This window comes from Seriola aureovittata, chromosome 6, assembly GCF_021018895.1.
Source record: "Seriola aureovittata isolate HTS-2021-v1 ecotype China chromosome 6, ASM2101889v1, whole genome shotgun sequence".
In the NCBI taxonomy this organism is placed as follows: Eukaryota; Metazoa; Chordata; class Actinopteri; order Carangiformes; family Carangidae; genus Seriola; species Seriola aureovittata.
The window spans coordinates 23,603,588-23,623,967 of record NC_079369.1 but is presented as its reverse complement, the minus strand read 5'-3'; the positions used below and the strand labels follow the sequence as shown (position 1 = coordinate 23,623,967).

General features: G+C 39.1%; 2 protein-coding genes across 3 annotated transcripts; both read left to right on the top strand.

Annotated features, from left to right (window-relative positions):
- Positions 1-6,724: 6,724 nt before the first annotated feature.
- si:ch211-117l17.6 (regulator of G-protein signaling 21) lies at positions 6,725-9,796 on the top strand. The gene is made up of 5 exons (XM_056377741.1): positions 6,725-6,930; positions 7,058-7,150; positions 7,234-7,289; positions 7,441-7,607; positions 9,147-9,796. Exons 1-5 carry the CDS (start codon positions 6,854-6,856, stop codon positions 9,330-9,332), a joined length of 579 nt encoding a protein of 192 aa, XP_056233716.1. The 5' UTR covers positions 6,725-6,853; the 3' UTR covers positions 9,333-9,796.
- A 5,001-nt stretch (positions 9,797-14,797) lies between these two features.
- LOC130171454 (regulator of G-protein signaling 21-like) lies at positions 14,798-17,943 on the top strand. Of its 2 annotated transcripts, none has more exons than XM_056379477.1 (5): positions 14,798-15,050; positions 15,390-15,449; positions 15,780-15,841; positions 15,984-16,150; positions 16,320-17,943. In XM_056379477.1, exons 1-5 carry the CDS (start codon positions 14,971-14,973, stop codon positions 16,506-16,508), a joined length of 558 nt encoding a protein of 185 aa, XP_056235452.1. In that variant the 5' UTR covers positions 14,798-14,970; the 3' UTR covers positions 16,509-17,943. The 2 variants fall into 2 exon arrangements, with proteins under 2 accessions (XP_056235452.1, XP_056235451.1); XM_056379476.1 differs by having other exon boundaries at positions 14,801-15,050; positions 15,777-15,841.
- The last annotated feature ends 2,437 nt before the right edge of the window (positions 17,944-20,380 follow it).

Sequence of the window (20,380 nt, the reverse complement as noted above, 5' to 3'; positions counted from 1 at the left end):
AGTCTTCACCAACAGATAAAGTTGGCACAAATTACTTGCTGTATAAGTGGCCAGAATAATGGGAACCCCTACAGTTTTAAGACAAATGACCAAATCATGTGCTAATGACGACAGAGTGATAAAACAAGTGACATATATAACAATGTACACCTCAGACACTGAATAGGCACTGAATCAGCTGTTTATAGTTTATTATCATGCTACTGGAAGTGAACAAGGGAAATCCTCCATCCATCTATCCGTCCCTCTCCCTAACAACGTCTTCCAGCTCTTTCCTAGGGGATCCTGGGGGGTTCCCAGGCCAGAGAAGATATATAATCTCTTCAGCATGTTTTGGGCCCACTCTAAGGTGCCCCGAACCACCTCTACTGGTTCCTTTTCGACGCCAAGGAGCAGCGGCTCTGCTCCAAGCTCCCTCTGGGAGTCAGAAGTCCTCACCCTATCTCTAAGGCTGAGCCCAGACACCCAGCGTCGGAAATGTTGAAGCCGCCTGTATCTGCGATCTCATTTTCTCGGTCACTACCCAAAGCCAGAACGAAGATCGACTGGTAAATCGAGAGCTTTGCCTCCCGACTCTTCTTGAAAAATAGTCTTGAAAAATATTAAAATATAGTAATTTATATTGCAACATAAATATTGACTTGTAAAGTACAGATAGATTTGCATTATCCTCCTTTTGATGCATCTACTTGAAATAAAATACAAAGTCAAACAAAGTGTAATCCAGAGGGGCAGGGGAGAGGGTATGGAATTAGAGATAAGACAATCAACAATATGATCAGTACATATGCAGCTTAAGTACCTCTTCATGTCCTAATGTTGAAATAGTGTTTGCTAAGAGGTTCAGTAAAGAGCTCATCATGTCCAAAGATAAACCACAATGTGTCAGTGGAATATTTTCTCTTATGTTACTGCTGAGGTGACTCATTTGGTTTCATCTTCTCCATGCTGTCACCACAGAACAGAGTCGGCATTCATACTGTACCTTCATTTTTTTGAAATTGCATCGGACCGAAACAGAGCTGGTGAATGTGGTGAGAGCTCTTCTTGTATACCAGCTTAGATAAACTGGAAGTGATTCTAATTTTTTTTTTTTTTTTTTTTTTTTTTTTTTTTTATATTATAATAACCTTTTGACGCAAGAGCGTAATGGACTGCCAGGTTTTCCTCTAATTTACGTGACAAAACACTGCTAGATACCAAAAATGATACATGATACATCTTCTGAGTTGGTCACTTTGTTAAGCTACAGTGTTGACTTCATCGCAGTGTTTTAATTACTGTCAGTAAAGATACACATAATGAAAGAGTTGTTAAAGGGGGAATCTAAATTCCCAGGTACTTATGATCATTGTGAACCAATCCAAAACAGATACACCATCTCCTAGTTTTCATGATATTAGTATCTTCCATCATTAGACAGGCAGATAAGAGCTGTAATGACGGCATTTATAGACGCACAGGCTGTCACCAGAATTGAGAAAAGAAAGAAACTGTTGATACAAATCATATCTAAGGGAAAATGTTCAAATAAAATGGCTAATAAATGACAAATTTGACTTTGAACTGTTGATAGTATGTAGGCTTGTTGTCCAATCAACCTGTGACCATTAAAATATTGTTGTTCTCAATGTTAGGCCAAGTTCACCGAAGTGTCAAATGACAAAAAAAAAAACAATAGTAGCACTGCAAGCACACTGTTCTGATACGTGATACTTGTTCCACTCTCAGTGATACCGGCTCTGCTTTCAGTAACCTGCTATCAATAGTAGTCATCAACTTTTTTTTGTTTTTCAACTACTCTGCCAACCACCACAGAAGAGGAAATCAAACCACTGTGTGATCAGAGGTGATGACTCAGTCGTTCTTTGTTGATTCAAGCGTCTCGTTGGTTTAGGTAAGGTGTTCTCACAGACTAAAACAGCTGTGTAGCCACAATGATCTGAAAGTGTCACTGGCAGCCACTGAAGATAAAGTGCCCTTCCCCAACCAGGTCAACGCAGTGAACGTCTGTGCTTGGATGTGGTTTCCGGAGATCATGTCCAACATTTTTATTTGTGGTTCAAGTTGGTACTGTCATCTGCATGGAAAGCAGCAGGAATCCAGCCAATGAAATTCTTGTATTATGTCACTCACATCAAAAATCATTTGTCTTAATAGAGGGTCTCGGCACTAAAATAAACTACCCAACACTAAAAGGCACCAGACCTTTAATGTAGTGGCTCCAACATTGGATTTGAGACCCCCCACACACACACACACACACACACAAGGGTTACATGAGGTAATTAACAAGATAAGAGAGTGGAAGAAAAAATAAGTTCTGCAACTAAAATTTGTTGATTTTTCTGATTTTTCTCAACTGTACCTCTACAAGATTTGTAAAATTATCCAATCTGAGGAGGGTCCTGACTGCTCATAGACATATACAACCTGTGTCGTACTGTCATGAATAGGAATGACTTGTTAAAGGGTCACAAGCCAAAATGGTTGGTATTCAGACGGCTAAAGTAAATCCTTTCTGTTTAGGATTAAAGTAAACAGCATCCTGTGTACACTTTATAAAAACAGTCTGACTCAACATTGATCAGTGATAAGCTGGTTGACTGTTACATTTTGCTTCTATATTCCTCCCCTTTGTGGTTTCTGTTCCCATTTGCATTTTTATTGAGACACAACATCAGGTTCTCCACCTAAGGCTACAAGTTAGAAAAAAAGAAGAACAAGAACAAAAGAAAAATAAGATATTTCATAAGGCAGGTGGTTGGTGCACTTGCAAAATGTTTCTCAGGAACAGTGCCGCTACTATTAACGACGGCACCTGAGATAATTCTGATTGGATTAAGAAATTCATACATTTGTTTGTTCAGCTATCTCAGACTGACCGCAGGATCATCAAGGACTTTCACAAACAATAGGTGGAAATACAAAAAAAACTTGTCCTTCTTGAAAGCGTTCCAGTTATTCAGGACAATCCACATGACTCACTGGGAGCATATTCAGCCTTACTCACAGAAAAACTGCTCAGACAGCGTCAAAAGAGTGACAGAAGCTCGTCGTCGAAGGACCATTGTCATCACAACCTATAGAGTGGGTATCTCTACAGCCATAATTAGGCTGTCAAACTATCATCAAGGACCAATCAGAAGAAGAGAGGCAAAGTGCACAAGGTGTTTCATATGAGCCCATTTGCCACCAAGGTGTGCTCACATTCCTGCACTGGAGAGCAGAATTACGGCACAGAGAATGCATTTATATGTGTGCAGCACCCATACGTTGCCCTGTTTGAGCTTTAAATCTTGCACTCTTTATGCATACGGTAACAAAACAGTAAGATGTTATAAAAACAAGTATAAGACTCCTCTTTGACACCCTCTTTTTGGAGTAGAAAATCAACTCCAACATATTTTAGTTTTTAAATAAAGTCAATGAGAAAATACATGTGATGTGAGACACGTGGCATGTAGTATTGTCTTTTTCGTGAACAGAAGTACCAGGGCTTTTGGGAAACGTGGCCCGAGTCTTCACAAACACAGAGGCTGTAATTAAGCCAAACCATAGCATCAAGTTATAATTGACCATTCATAGGCAAGACAACTTTATTATCTATAAATACACCTGGGCAATTCAAAGATAACAATGTACAGTAGTCTACAGACAAATGATACAAGGATACACATTTTGAAAATAAACAGGTGCAGTTTAAGTCTAGAGAAAATTAAAAAAAAAAAAAAAAAAAAAAATACAAAGATGAAAGGACAGAGCAAATACTCCCACATTTAGATGCAATTGGTGTAAAATTGTAGTTTTTAGTAGTTTTTAGCTTTGACTTAAAATAGTTGGGGCTTGATTAATATCCAATGGGAGGTTATTCCAGGTCAGTGTTGCATGATAAGAAAATGCTCTAACTGTTGGGACAACCGATAGACTAGTCCCAAAAAACAGAGCACAGTCGGAGTTGTTGCTACATCTGTCACCTGACCTTTCTGCCCTAGCATGGCAAACTTGTAGTTTACAGTCTTATGACTGGCAGATTTACCATGACATGCTCTCAGCTATTTTTCAAACAATAGCTTTTTGATTGCAGACAGAGGTAGACAAAAGCAGCCTTCTTATTTCTAGATGGCAACCATCAGTTTTGCCAGCTAGCTTGATATGTAGCTAGTTGCTGTAAAATACATTCTGTGGCATTTTTATGGAGTATAAATTTCCAGGGCCAGCTTCCACACAATGGGGGAACACTGCACAATGGATGTGCTATTGAAAACCTTTTTAACATTAGGTACTTGTGGCCCCACAAATGTAGCTAGCTAGCTAATCATAAGATCCTTGGGAGTAACAGCACAGTTACTGCTACAGGCAGTAAGCTAGCGATTGAGCCAGGAGTGTTAACCTTATGTTAACAGATAAATTACTTACAATTACTTAGATTTGTCCTCGTGTTTTATTTTTTTTCAAACAGGCTTAAAAAAAGGTGCCATCCCTCAAATGAGCAGCCAATTATAACAAGGTTTAATCATTAATTCAATGATGGTTAGAAGGAAAAAAAAAAGTTTGTATAACAATTAATGGCATGACATAGAGCTTTAAGGAATATATACTAAATCAACCACATTTGACACATTTCACAAGCTCAGTGGGATGATTATGATGACACTGTGACTGTTAAGTCACCTGAAGTATTTTTGCACACTCTGAACTTTCTCATGTCCCTCATAAAAGTACTGTTCAGTCATGCATGCAATATTAAGGGTGTCAACTTTCTAACCTCGCATGTGCATCTACTGCAGCTCCTTTAATTCTAGCAGGGGAAAGTTTGAAATGAGCCCACTTCATCATTCTCTTAACCACAAACATACCACTATACATTACAGTGAGACCCCTCAGGGATTCATGTAAAGCACCACACACACCCACATAAACACCCCACCCACTCAAACACAAGCACTAAACATGGTTTTAAAAATTTCCATTTCAATCTGTGTCATAGAGCACCGTACAAAGGTTTTAATGCAATAAGAGGAACTATGGCATTTCATTTACACACATGACTAAGGGTAAAGGAGAGTGTGAATGTATTAGAGCATTAATGCATATGAGCATCATAAATTTCTCACAGGAAAGACAGCGGACATTCTCGTTACAGAGGTTGTTCTGGGTCACTTGCTTGTTATTGAAACTTCCCAACTTACTTCCTGTCTCATTCAATGCTCTTACACACACTGTCCTCATTTGACTCAAGGCATGTTTCAGTTTCTGTGTGCACATTTTCTGGCCTTTTATAGATTTAAAAATTGTTGTTCCTAAGTTTTTTCCTTTTCAGTTTTCGTTTATTCGCCTTACACCATGGTGACACTGCAAATGTAGTCTGACACTGAAGAGATGGATGACAAGATGAGTATGAAGGTCTTTTATTTGGCCCCTATTCCTCGAGAGTTCCTCATAACGTGGTTGCCTGTCAACCAATATAAAGCAGTGTTGCTCACAATCCGTGGGTTTATATTTAGTGTCCAGGTTGGTACATTCGCTTCATTCAACCGAGGAGAATATAAAATCATTTTCTGCTTTCAGACCTTTGAGAAAGTTATTCAGCCAAATTCAATTGCTTGACCTCCAGCTCAACCAAAATGCTGCTTGCTGCTTGTTTTCTCACAAACTCGAGGAAATAAGACCATATCCCTCCTGTTCTTACTGAAACCAACAACACATTAGTCAGTCTCAGTAATTTCCAACTTTCCTACAAGCTCCAAGCCAATTTAGGCCGACTAAAATTCTTTTAAAATGGTGTCAAAAATATATAATAGATTCATAACAATTAATCAAAATAATTTCCTAAAACAGCTGGGCACTGTAGTTTTTACCAACATTACTCAAAGAGCAGAACATTGAGGGTTTGCTTGAGACTATTTCCAAGCTTGGACTTGTTGTGACAGGTAGTATTTACAGCCTCAGGACATTGTAAATGGGATTGACTCAAAATAAACTAGAGGGGCTGAATTCATGGTTATGAAGGAACATGTCATGCACTGTATATTGATCTGTTATTAGTTTTGGGACAACAATAGAGGTCTGTGGTATAAAGGACTTTTAACTGTGTTTTTATAAGTTATGGTTTTGTGGGGAACACGGGTAGCTCACCTGTGTTATGATGGCTTAGGCCTTGCTGCAGCAGCCCAGGTTCAAATCCAACTTGGGCCCTTTGCTGAATGTCATCCCCTAAATAAATGTGGAAATGGCCAAAAAAGTTATTGTAGTGCAAATCAAAGAAGTATCTTTTTTTTGCTAATCCAACAAACCTAAAATACATGAAAAAATCTGGATACTCCTTCAAACTGATGAAAAACTAACTATCCTAAGTTGACACACCCACAGATATATGACTAGAAATGGTGCAATAGCATAAATAGGTACTGACAACTGACTAATGTCTGTCTTCTCTTGGTGTAGTTTGTATCATCATATGACCCAGCATTGGATCCATGAATCATCCAGAGTTTCACCTTCTGTTCGGCACCCTGAGAAACTCTATGCACACATTAAAATGTATGTCCATATGCTTAACATGCATAACACAGTTGTCGAGACAAATGAGCATTTTCCAGGAATCAGAGTCAAATAAATCTCTACCAAGTGGAATTTTACAGCAGTGAGTCAGTGGCAACACTGAGTGAGTCTAAACATGAGCTCCATGTATGCTTATCCAAAAGGTATTTAGTTACCTGTACCAGCAGGCCCCCAGCGTCATCGCTGTTAGACCTTTCTTGCCTGGTTAGAGGTGAGCACAGGAGGCAACGATACTTTTTACAGACACAGAGGCTGTAACTGGTCAGAGAACAATTACAGAGATGTTAAGATGCCCAAACTTTTGTTTTCAAGGATGCGGTTTTATGAAATTAGGGATCTGATGCAAAATGTGAAGCGGCCCAGAAGGTAAGCAAGACAGTCTAATGATGAAATGGTTTGGAAGAGGTGGACAGGTTTACATTTGCTTTTTACACAGTTAAAATCTAAAACTTTACGTTAACCAGCACTCACGTTAACTTCATTTGTTTTGCAGGATTGATATTGTTCTTAATCGAAAGAGGCGTAAGGATATCCAGGGCCTCATGGTGCAAAAAATAAATGATGAGCCGTCTCCTTCAAAATTCAGGTAGTTTATGTTGCACTGTTATAGATAGCTCAATCTATTTATATATAATTTGGGTGAAAATTAATATTCTTTCGTTGTTACAGTTGGCAGACTGGCTACAAACTCCACCCAACTCTGGAAAACGTGTTACAGGATAAAAGTAAGAAAAAAAATCGGTTGTTTATTTTCTGATAATAAAATCAGTTGAAAATCATATTTTAAATCTGATGAGTGTACAAACAATGTACCCTAATGACTCTCCTGATGAGATTTAGAGAATGAATAATTAAAATACTTTTTTTTACCCTCAGAGTATTTAGCAGCATTCCACACTTTCCTGCAGTCTGAGTTCAGTGAAGAAAACATCGAGTTCTGGCTTGCATGTGAAGACTTTAAGTCAACCACCTCATCGGACACCCTTCGCTGGAAAGCTGAGGAGATCTACGGAGAGTTCATCCAGCCAACAGCCTGCAGAGAGGTCAGTCTGTCAGTCACACAAGGGGCTGACGGTTCATGGCAGAAAGTTATACATCTGTCCTAAATATCAACTACATCAAAGAACAGTATTGCTGCATCAGTACAAGAAATTTCACCTCATATTTGCAGGAAGAATGAGTAAAAGTATATGAAGCAATATGGATGACAAATAACTACCACAACTTCCACTTCCTACAGTGCTTCACGCTGTATATTCTTCAGTGTTGGTGCACCAAGGTGAGGAGGCATCTGAGCATAGGGTTGGGTTCAACAATATTTTATTCAACTGAATCCAGTAGAGGAGCAGTTCTCAAACTTTTTCTCATCAAGGACCCCTAAACTCGCAAAATAATTACAATATGGACCCCCATCTGATAAAATTTTGATTCAGGGTACCCCATCTGATGAGAAAATGTTTGAAACCATGACCAAAATAGCCATAAATTCTTTCTTTATGTTACTTATGGATGGAATTATAGTGAAAATAAATCATTCCCCTTTTTTGCAAGGGACCTCCAGGAACCTCTTCAAAGACCCCTGGGGGGTCCCAAGACCGCACTTTGAGAACCTCTGCAGTAGAGAATCTAATGTAAAGCCTTCGAATCTATCAATTTAGGTCAAACACATAGTACATTCTTATACTCAGTTTGTTTTTTGTTTTTTTTGTTTTTGTGTAGCTCATGAAAGAAAGGTTTTCTATTCTCAATCTAGATTTAGTTTAGGTTAAATTCAAGGATCTTAAGACTTAGCATTCCCAACAAGGATAGTTTTTTAACAGACCAGTTTGATAATGTCTCATTCTGCTAGAAAGGAAAATGTTACCACTTCTATACTTTCCTGCATACTCTGTTTTCACAGTTTTTTATGCATGTATTGTTAGGTGAGGTTTGGAGTTTAAGAGATGGAATAGCTTGACATAAGCCTTGTTATCAGATGCTATAATGTATTTCCTTAAAGCCCCTAACTCATATGCTTTGAGGGTCATGTTTTTTGGTTGTTTTGGATTTAAAGGTCCCATATTTTACACTTTTCGGTGTTTTGATCAATAAGAAGATATATTTGTGGTTTTAAGAAGCAAAAACCATCTCAGTGTAGTTTAACGTCTCCTCTCTCAGGCTTCTCTCTGGAGCTCTAGTAACAACAGGTCGGTGAGCCAATCAGAAGAGAGGAGGCTAAATATAGGTAAAAATACAGCAGATTTCAGTTAAACACTCAGAGAAACCAAATCCTACAAGGTTTGATGGTGGGCTGGGCTTTGGGCATGCCTGAGGGTGGTTTGTTGTGACATCACAAAGTTACAGAAGTTCTGACGGTTCGTTTCTGGCTGTGTGCATTTCTCTGTGGACTGATGCTGTCACAGTATTAATATAGAACCTGGACCTGATCTATAATCAAACAACATATGGACATCTCACTTTATACAATACAAGACCTTTAATACAGATACAGAGGAAATGATCAAAAAATACATGTGAAATACTTAATAAATTCCACTTTATGCTACATGATGTATATTGAGTTTTGTACTTGTTGCCTCTAGGTCAATGTTGACCACCACATCAGAGAGAAGATCAAGAAGTCCTTGGAAGAGCCAAGCCTCTCCTGCTTCGACGAGGCTCAGAAACACGTTTACCTGCTGATGGAAAGAGACTCTTGCCCTAGATTCCTGCACTCTGACGCCTACCTGAGTCTAAAGCGTAAATCCAGAACTTTGTGGTACATTTAGCTGAAAGGAAGAACGTTATCAAAACAATATGTCAACACTTCTTTTTTTAAAACCTCACATTTCTTTTTTCTTTTTTTCCTGTTTGGCTGAACTGAAGTTATTTCACAGTGTATGAGACGATCAAAACAGTTTTCTTTTCAGCACAGAGAATCTATTTCATACTCAGAACCCAAACTGAAACAATGTTTTCAACCATGTCTCTTTTTTTATTGGGGGTAAGATGATGTTTTGATGAAATGTTGTGGAGAATGAAAAGAGGAAAGAGGCGAAAAGTAAGTGTGAGTGGGAAAAAAAAGTACGTGTACGTAGGGCAGGCAGAATGCTGTTGATGATGATTGTGCAATTTAAAGTTGTTTGAAATACTGTATGTGCTAACTGAAAGTCTTAGTAAGTTAAGGTGGTGAGTACAGTATGATAAATAATGAGGAAAGATAAATAAATGGTTTCTGACATGAAGAGTAAAATGACCTAGTTTTCATTTAGAGTTCCATAAATGGAAGTTAAATTTCATTCATTACTTCTTGACCGACATTTCAGTAGATTATTGTTGTCACTGCCACTCGAAATCTGTGACTGTCCTGAATATTCTGACTCCTCCACATAGTCAGAACTCTGAGACTAAGGTTTCTATTTTTCTGATTGACTGACTGAGTGCAGGCGTTGGGGATGGGCATGAAAAAAAAAGAGTTTCCACAGCTCACCCGGCAAGGAGATTCTGTTTTTGGTCACATGTCTGATATATCCTCTAATTAGGTGCGGAGATGACTCCACACACCAGCAGTAGGGTTTACCAAACTGGAAAAAAGTAACCCCATGGTAACCCTTGATCCTACTCTGCTCTGTAAATGGCCCTATTCCTGAAAATTGTGCCTTAAAAAGGAATAGTGAGGCAGCTAATAATAACCCAGGGGCTTAAACGACAACACTGGAGTCATCGGGCAACCTGATGCGTAACAGATCAGCCTGGATGTGCTGCCTTGTTAGGGGAATAATCTCATCACCCGCAGACAATGATGGCAGAGATGCGTAAGTTCTTTACTTAGAGAAATAACCTGACAGAGGTGCACGTTTGTCAAAAGATTACAATGTCTTTTGCTCAAATAAAATGTGGAGAATTAGCTTTTTACATTTCAGTTTAATAAAGTTTTGTTATGCAGGTTGTTTTGCTACTTTGGGCCTTATCTTGTTGAAACTGTAGCTTGTGTTTCAAAAAGGGAAACATGAAATATGAAGTAGAATATTTATATATATATATATATATATATATTATATATATATATAAATCCAAGCAGCTCAACTTGTAGTTAAGTCAATTTATTCTTACTTTGTGCCTTAGAAAACCTGCCGAGAAAGTTACGGAAGTGGTATTTTGAGCATAAGTAAGCACTGAATACTGATAATCAAAAGGCTCTTTGAACCCGATCTGGTAGACGACTAAAAGCTATGTGCTCCCCTTGTTTATGGATATGTTTATGGATTTTATGGATAAATCATTGTTACTGCACTTTCTAATCTAATTTTGCTCTATAACCCAACCACTTCTACTCCTAGAATCCCAAGTACTTTACCTGTCAATGCGTAATATATATTTAATAGGGATTTTCATGAAAGATCCATCAAAGATATGCAGAACATAAACCAAGAAGTCCACACATTCACTAATTCATGGCTGTAAAAACATCAAACATCTTTTGAGAATCTCACCTCAAATGTTATGAGTTTTAAACCACATCTAATAGTAATGATATAATAATAATAATGATAGTCCTTATTACTGAATAGAATTTAGGTGACCAACGTTGTGATCATGCGCCCTATCTACACTCAAGGATGCCCATCATTTGATGCTGGATTTTTCTTTTGAGATTATTTTGTCACACCAAGATCAAGTGTGAACTTTCACGCATACATGCGAAAAAACATGTAATTTTTATCTGTGTTGCCTAGTTTGTAACTCAGTATGTAGATGAAATGCCAGTGCAATACATGTGTTAAAATTGACACTACAATCAGTGGCTACACAACCCTGTCTCTTAGGAATTATGTTTATCTACTACTAATCCGTTTTGCCAATTATGTTTGGAGAGGGAAACATAATTGCTGCCTGGATTACACAGCACTCTCGTCAAAGGGAGGAGGTCAGGAGGGTTGATGGGTGTACAGAATCTAGGACTTGAATCCAGACTCTGTCTCTCTCTGTTATGTTTAGGCAACAAACAGGTAGGCGCTTAGGTTAAGGTAAAGGAAAGATCAAGGTTTCAGGTAAATGTAACTGAAGTAGATAGAGCTTAAAGTTCAATGTTGCTTTAGTTGCTGAAAGTATATATTGTATTGCAAGAGTGGGCATTGTAGGGTAAAAAAAAAAAGGTGTCACTGAACATTTTGGGTCTTGGCAGACGAGTTTTTTCCTACCACAATATGTTAAAAACATCCAAACATCCAAATACTTTTTACAAGATGTATATAAAGTGTAGATATCTTTTGGCCTGCAGACTGAAGCTATCACAGATTTATTGTTTTTGATAATGCCGATCTCCGCAGTCTCGATGTCAAACGTCAGTAACTCTGAGGAGCACACTGGGGTGTCGGGGGGGTTGGTCCTGAAAAATAACACAGGTCTCACATCTCCTGCATCACATGGCACTACTCTTCACACACAATCTGTCACTGTTTTCTCGTAACACGGTTACCAAGGTAACGGAAAGGAAGTGAGTACTGTCAATGGCACAGTATTAGTCAAAACTGTTCACACTTGGGGAACTTGACGACCAGATCTTGATGGTAGGGGCTAATTTATTGTGTTTCTCTCTGTCTCTCTGTCTCTCTCTCTCTCTCTCTCTCTCTCTATCTATATATATATATATATATATATATATATATATATATATAATATATATATATATATATATATATATATAGCACGAGGGACGACCTCCAGCTCTAAGTGTTTGGTGACTCTTTGTAATGCCTCAGCACTTACAACCGTGTTTGGGCAAAAGAGGGAGAGCAGCATAATGAAGCCGAGGGCAGATTGTAAAACGCCGACCTGTGGCATCAGGTGGTGAGCAGGAGTGGCTAACAAAAACATAAAAAAACAGACACAGTCAGTCAGGTTTCTGATATCACAGCACTCCTGTGAGATGTTTTTTTTTTTTTTTTTTTGAATCATCTGTCTTTTCTCTTCCTCTCAGTTTTTCTGTCAAAATCTTCTTCTTCTTCTCTAAATCTTCAACATTTATTAGAGAGGTAGTTTAACACTGAAGAATCAAAGCTGGTACCACTAAATTTCATTTTCCGCCTTTTTTATTTGATTGAAGGAAACATTTTACTGCACTATATTGTGAGCACAGTATTTAATATTTCTACATTCAGATCTGCTAAAAAGTCGGAGCATTGACCTAGAAACTGGCTGTGAGAAACTGAGTGTGAGTGACAATTGAATTGGATCTGGATATAATAAAATGTTCAGATTGATTTCATAATACCAAAAATGACCCACACATTTCAGATAGTGACACCATTCTTACCTGGTTTTGTCTACCTGCGCAATTCCCTGTGTTGTCAATCTGAAGCTGCTTTTATTGACTGACATTTATTTGGGAAAAAACTCTAATAAACGGCTTTGTTAAGTGACCAAGGATGAGCAGAATACTGCAACAGAATCTCATCTCAAAGTTAAATTGTGTAGAAACCCATCTGACCAATGTGAAGTCAGAGGCAGATGGTGTGACTCTGTCACTCTGTGACCTATCATAGCAGTGATATTGTGATACTTCTGTACAGAAGGCAACAAAAAGCTGGGGATGCTTGGGATTCTGGGTAAAATATTGAATAAAATGATTAAAAACGATCAAGATTTTTTCCAAATAAGACTGATGTTTATGACGAGGGCTAGCATGTCCAATACTTGCTTTTGGTTGAAGATGGCTTGTTTGGTGGGTGCTGTGGTGGCTCAGTAATTGTCAGCACAATTGTCACCTCCCAATCAGAAGGCCATGGGTTGAAGCTTCAGCCCAGGCCTTTCCCATGTGGAAGTTTAGAGTTATATTGTGAGAGTGGTACGTCATTAGCACAACAGCCACAGGTTGAGGACTGCACAACAGGCAATGTTGGACCTATTTGTAAGTTTAGCTATTTCTGCAGAGCTAACGTTAGCATTAACAGCTGTTTACTTACCAGTCTTGAAGAAACTTAGTCAGGGGTGCAAACATGAACGATGATCACATCTTGACCCTCTCTATGAAAGCAGGAATTTCCACCCATCTGTGGCCACTCGTATTTTCTCTAAAAACTTCCCTTAAGACATGGTCAGACGACACTTGGTACAAACTGGCCCCGATCTTTAAAATAAGATATGGATTGTCCAAGCCAGTAAATCCCTTCAACTCTTATCATGTACAGCGACCTCTGCTTCAACGTCAGCCAAAACATCTGTCATACAGCAGTAACATTTCGAAGGAAGCATGAAATGTCAAGAGTCACCGCTACTAATTTCAGCTAATGCTAGTCACTCGCCAATAGACTGTCCACTTTGCTACAAGTTCTCACACAACTTGCAGTTTTTTGTCTTCGGCTCGTCGTCTGTTCCCAGTCCCTTGAATGACTAACAGGCTCAGACGCACAAGGCTGTGGTCCGTCAAATGTGTATGAGTCAGTGTTGACACTGGCAATGGTTTCCATGTTCATTATTGTAGCACTTGACCTTGTTTTTATCTCTCCAGTGACTTGAAGTTACAATTTCTTCATTTTGAGGTGAATTAACCTTGTAGCCTTATAAAATATAATAATAGGATTTGCATTTCCTACCCTCCACAGAGGGATCTCAGTGTACAGTTTGACCTTGATGGAAGGTTTGGACAATAAAGCAATAACTTTGCGGCGGAAACAGGAGAATGATCATGATATGACGTTCTGACAATCTTTCTAACTTCCTGTCGTCTTACGGAGTATCTCTGTTGCAATCAATTTGCTGTTTCCTCTTTCTCACATTTGGCTGAAGTCTTCAGTTGCATGAATTTCCGCCAAGTTGTAATGAATTAGCCTTTGCGGGATAGATAAATGTTGAAGTTGATGATTTTTATCGCAGAGAGCCAGGAGGCAATCCTTCCATTTTCAACAGGCTTAACTCTTCAGTCCCATTTCAGAGGGCTACCAAAACACACAACGGGCAAAGGTCGCGATTTGCCTATCACAGTCACTGTTACTGTCATTTGCATCTGTGCTGTCAGACTAAAAATAATGTGAACACAGCATGCTTTCAGCCACAGAGACTGCTGTCCGTTTGGCTCGTCCAGTCAGGAGGAGGGAAGGATCTGCAACAGCAGATGGAAAGAAAAGGAAGCAGCGAGACATAATAGGGAGTAAGGCATCAAGAGGAGGGAGGCATACATTCAGTACAGTGTGAGTATGTGTTGTTTCTAACAGTGAGGTAGGAGGAGAGGAGGAACAGGAGGAGGAGGAGGAAGGGGTGCTTCCTCTTCAGTCTGGGCTGAGCTGCTGATGTATCCCAGCAGCCCCGGTGCGTAGCAACAGGAAACCTTGGTATATAAAGCCGCATCGCAGGGGGAACCCTCCTAAGTGTGTCTCAGCCGCAGCATGACCAGGACCGAGAGCCTGAGAGTGTGGACTTAACAAAACAATGCCCAGCCTAATCGTCGAACCACTCAACACACAGCACTTCATCATGGACAGAGATGACAGGAAGAGAAACAAGAACATGTGAGTGAAACTTTTACTTCAACGCCAGGCCGGGGTTTCCAGTAAATGCGCCGACTTGATGCCTGATGAAAAATAGTTTTTCAGTTAATGTATCTATTCAATACTAGGTGATGCAATTGCAAAGGGATTCCGGGTTGTCCCGTCAATCCTTTCAGAGACACAGGAATATTATGGATGCTTCATGGCATCTCCTCAAAATAGCTTAGAGTTGATAATGTCATCTAACTTTACTACACCAATTACTAACACACCAGTATGCTTTGACAGACTCACTTGAAACTAATTTAACAGCAGTAAATCCAACAGGGATATATTCATGTATTTCTTATCTCTACACAGTGGAAAGAACTTTATGTGCCGACTCCAGTGCATGTTCTCACACTCGTCAAGCTCTGAGAGGTAAGGAGACTTATGGAGTGTTTTGCATACATTTCAGTTTTAAAATAGCCAGCCTGCTCCTATCATTTCCATCTATGGCATCATGAAAGGATTCAAACAAACTAGAGACACCATGTTTGCTTTGGCAGAGCACACACGCACACCAACATATCCCATGGTTTTGACAATTTTTTTTTTTTTTTTTGTAAAGATTTGATAAGCACATCTGCTATGCTTTCTTGATTAGCGTGCTTCTGTAGTCCTTGCAGCCCCTTGCACAGTTCACCTCAGTTTTATTTTACCCAAATTTGATTCTGGTTGAGTAATCCAACTTGCATTCTCTCCCAGCAGGCTAAGTTTAGAAGATACCCAACAATGGTCACAGTCACTGGAAAGGCTTCTCGAGTCTAAATGTAGGTTGCATTTTCCCTAAGGACGAGAATACTTGATAATACTAGAAGAGTAAACATTATGTTTGTGAGAATAAGAGATTAAAGGAAAAAAGGGGAAGTTGCAGATGCTTAATCTTTGGCGTGTTTTCTGTGCTTTCCTCAGATGGACTGGCCACCTTTCGTAACTTTCTCAAATCCGAATACAGCGATGAGAATATTGAATTCTGGCTCACCTGTGAGGACTACAAGAAGATCAAGTCTTCATTCAGGATGTCCTCAAGAGCCAAGAAGATTTACGAGCAGTTCATCAAAGCAGAATCTCCTAAAGAGGTAATACAGCTCAGAAAAATCTCTCTTACATGTACTTAAATCTTTGTGTATCAGACTGAATAATGAAGATACAGATTGAGCTCTGACAGAGTATCACAGAGAAGTGTCTGCTCAAATCTCTCGCTCTTGGCTCAGATCCCTTCATTCCTATCTCTGTGCCTCATTGCAGATCAACATTGACTATCACACCCGAGAGCAGATCAAAAGGAACGTCAAGACTCCCACCATGCACTGCTTTGACGACGCTCAGAAGATAGTTTATGGGTTGATGGAAAGAGACTCGTACCCGCGGTTCCTCCGCTCGGACATTTATAGAATTCTTCTGGAAAACCTTGCCGCCGACGCCACGAAGGGATGAGAGCACAGTCAAGGGGGGAGAGAGAGAGAGAGAGAGAGAGAGAGAGAGAGAGAGGAAGGACATAAAACCCATAACTGGAATGTTTGAGCTCCTTCGAGGGAAATGACTGACAACAAAGAAGGAAGGGGAATCAACCTGCACAGCACACGGACACATACAGAGGCCTCACGCCGCCCCCGCCGTCGTCACTATAGATCCAGAAGCAAACTGTGCCTTAGTCTACGTAATGGGAGGATCACTGAGCACCACACTTCCGAGGACTGTTTAACAAGAGGAAGAAGAAGAAGAAACATGACCAGCCGTAATGATAATGACTCTGTAGTGTGTGTTTGCACTGGATAAGTTTGTGTTGGTGTGCGAATTTGGAGCTTTTGACGACGAATGAATCAGTGGGGCCGCTGACGCTCGCTCCGACCGTGGAGCTGCATAAGCAAACCATGCAACAGACCTCCTCCAGCCTTCTTTGCAGAGGTGTTTCCTGTGCTGATTAAGATAGAGGATGTAAGAATCAACTGTCACACACATAGGAGAGTGTGTGTGTGTGTGTGTGTGTGCATGTGTGTGTGTGCGTGCGTGCGTCCGGGAGATAGTGTGTATTTAGTTGTAGCGTTTCACTGCCACTGACACATAATAATAAGCTGTCACAAAAAGAGCTGGCCAATTATCTAATGACAGCACCAAGGAAGACAACAAATCCATAGCACACAGAGGACTCAATAGTCACATGCCATACTTAGTAAAGGGTTGCAGAAAGCCATTTAGTTACGCTAGAGGCGTTTTGGGCCACTTTAAAAGGATATTTTCTTTTTTTTTTTCCAGATTAGATATGGGGTTTTAAAAAATTATACTTTTTTTTTTTCTTTTTTAGATTTAAGCTGCCTGTGGGTGATATTTTGTGCAAATATTTAATATTTTAAGTTGATCATTTTCAAACAACTAAAGTAAAAGTAGGTAGGATAATTCTATTCTTAACCAGACATGACATCATGTACATTTTTGTGTGGAATCTGAACCAAATTTTGCGTTAGAGCAGCCAACAACTACCCAGTTAGGGCCAGTGATGTCTAATTTTAATGCTTCAGCACACGACTTTTGACCAAAGACGAAACCCAATTGTTAAGCACCGAAGTGTCATCAGTTGTGATTTTATGTAATAAACTATTTGAGTGGAAATGTCATAGAAATAGTATGTTTCACATTGCATGAGAGGATGTTAAAACTCCTTGTATACCTTGAGAGTAGGGCTTATTACTGCTTTTCCAAACCATGTTGTTTTAATGTATTCTTAGGGAGTTCATAGTTAAGTTAACTTAAAAGTTAAACATTGTGTTATTTATTGTTACTTGTCACCACTTGAGTACAAAGTTTGTTGCCGTGTTGACGTGCTTGTTCAAGATGTTAGTGATTTGAATGACATTAAATTATTTAAATTGCATACTTGGAAGTAAGTGAACTTTTTTCTATTTTTAACAACACCACTGAAGTTAAGTTTCATGCTGCAGCTTTTAGTTGCTTTATGATCTGATTTCTGTGGTGGTCTGTGTTAAAGAAGACAGCAACGCACTTCCAGTGAAATAGATCCTGAAACATTGTATTCGAAAATTAATGGGATGTTTGCATAATGATTGTCTGTTGTATGTTTAAAGCAATACTCCACTGCATCAGGATGGAAACATAAAGGCTGTGCCAAGTTATAGTGGGCGACAACTTATCTTCACTGAAGCAACTACAGTACAGTTGTTGGCCAGACTTTACACTCCATCCTACTAAGTGACAGAGTATATACAGAATGTTTTGTTTTTATTTCATAAATAGTGCTCCTGCTCTCTCATATTCAAACATTTTCAGCATTTTAAAGATCCCATATTGTATAAAGTAAGATTTCCATGTATGTTTTGGTTACAAAGCAGGTCTAGGTTCTATATTAATACAGTGAAAGTATCAAAGAGCTCAGTCCACAGAGAAATGCACACAGTCCATAATCAGAAACTGAGCATTAAAACGAGCCATCAGGACAACTGTAACTTTGTGATGTCACCATGCCCAAAGCCCAGCCCAACTGGACTCACCATCCAACCTTGCAGGATTTGGTTTTTATTTATTTTTATTCGGTCACTCAGAAAACAGTCAGCTGACTGACCTATTGTTACCAGACCTTCAGGGAAAAGCATGAGAGAGGAGATGTAAAACTACATTGAGATGTTTTTTTTGGTTCTTAAAACCACAAATATATCTTCTTATGGATCACTTCAAATAAACGCAAGAAAAGCATAAAATATGGGACCTCTAACTGAGACATCTGGGTTTCCCTTATCAAGAAAGCGGAGCTTCAAACTGAGAACTAAGTACAGATTTACAATAAATGAGATAAAATAATCCACCGATGATAATAAGACATAAAAAAAAAAAAAATTATCCAGAAGTAGCATTAACTCAGTGGTTTTGAGTTTCAGTTTTCAAACTTTACGGGAAATTACATCAATGAAAAAAATGATACGACAAAGGACTGGGTGCGTGCTATTTCCTGTTATCCTTTTTTTATCATTGAAAAGCATCTGTTGACTTGGAAATAAAGTGCACAAGCAATGTACACTGCTTTAAAAACAGGAAGGCCCGAACTTCCAGTTTCTTATGAAATCAGTCATTGTGAGAAATGAGATTTTCTCTGAAATGCAGCCACACGGCAAAATGAAAGACTGTGCTATTCAACAGAAGTAATGATAAGCTTTGCTTTTGCTTAGTCTTTCAAATGTAACAAAAAAAAAATGCTATTGATTAGTTTAGTGCAGCGATTCATATTAATTGTTTCCATCAATTGCATTATGAGTCACTCTGCCTTTAGAGAAACAACACAAGCAGATGCTGAAATTGTGATCAGTCAAATACACATGATCCAAAGCTGTACTGTTGTTAAAACCACAGTTAGTGTCTCACTCTACTGTTCCATTGTTTCTGCTGATGCTGAACAGTACAGCGCACTGCAGTGGTGCCACAGGGAGGAAGATAGACTCCATTTTGTGAAACGCTTACACAAGACAAAAAATGAAGAGAGCTTGTTAAATGCTGTTCGGTCTCATTCTGTGTGTCAATTCTTCTCCACAAATCTCTCTGTGTCAGTTTCTCTGAGCCTGACTATGAGCTCTCTCTCAATTGCTCAGTGGAATGCTGTCCAACTGAGCAGCCTTATAATTAATGAAACTCCCATAGCTCTGCCAGTGTTAAAATACTTTTCTTTTTTTTTTTTTCCTGCACACTCTTTGGTCCCACACTAACAGATCCAGAATAGATGTTATGTAATATCCTGCTGGAACAAATGTGGATGCATCTAATGCTACCGACTACGCCTGAGCCATTCACTATTTTTTGGAATTAAAACCAATGCTCCATTTATTTCCACATGCTCCCTTTGTGGTATATTCTATATTGACATATTAAATACAAGTTTACATCCTATCACTTATTATTATATAAGGTTTGTACATCATGAGACTATTAGTGTAATTGTCTCCCTTTACAGAGAGCGATCCATTTGTGCACCAGGTACAGTACATACCGACACAGGTGAGGTATTTCATTCCTTTACAGACTAATAAACAGCAAGCAATAAAGACACCATGAGAGAATGCTGCTGGATGTGGCTGACAGCAATGTATTGGTGAGCTGACATTAACTATACTGCCTCAACATTAGCTCATGTGGCTAATAGCTATTTGTCACTCAGCTCTAATGCATTGCTCCGCAGAGGTACTGAAACCTTTTGCGAATCCACATCTACAGCTACACCTTTCAAATGTTTAAAGATCATCACTAGCTGGAACTGCATCGTGCACCACGCTCGTTCGGAAAGTTAAACCTTTGCACTTGCAATGCAT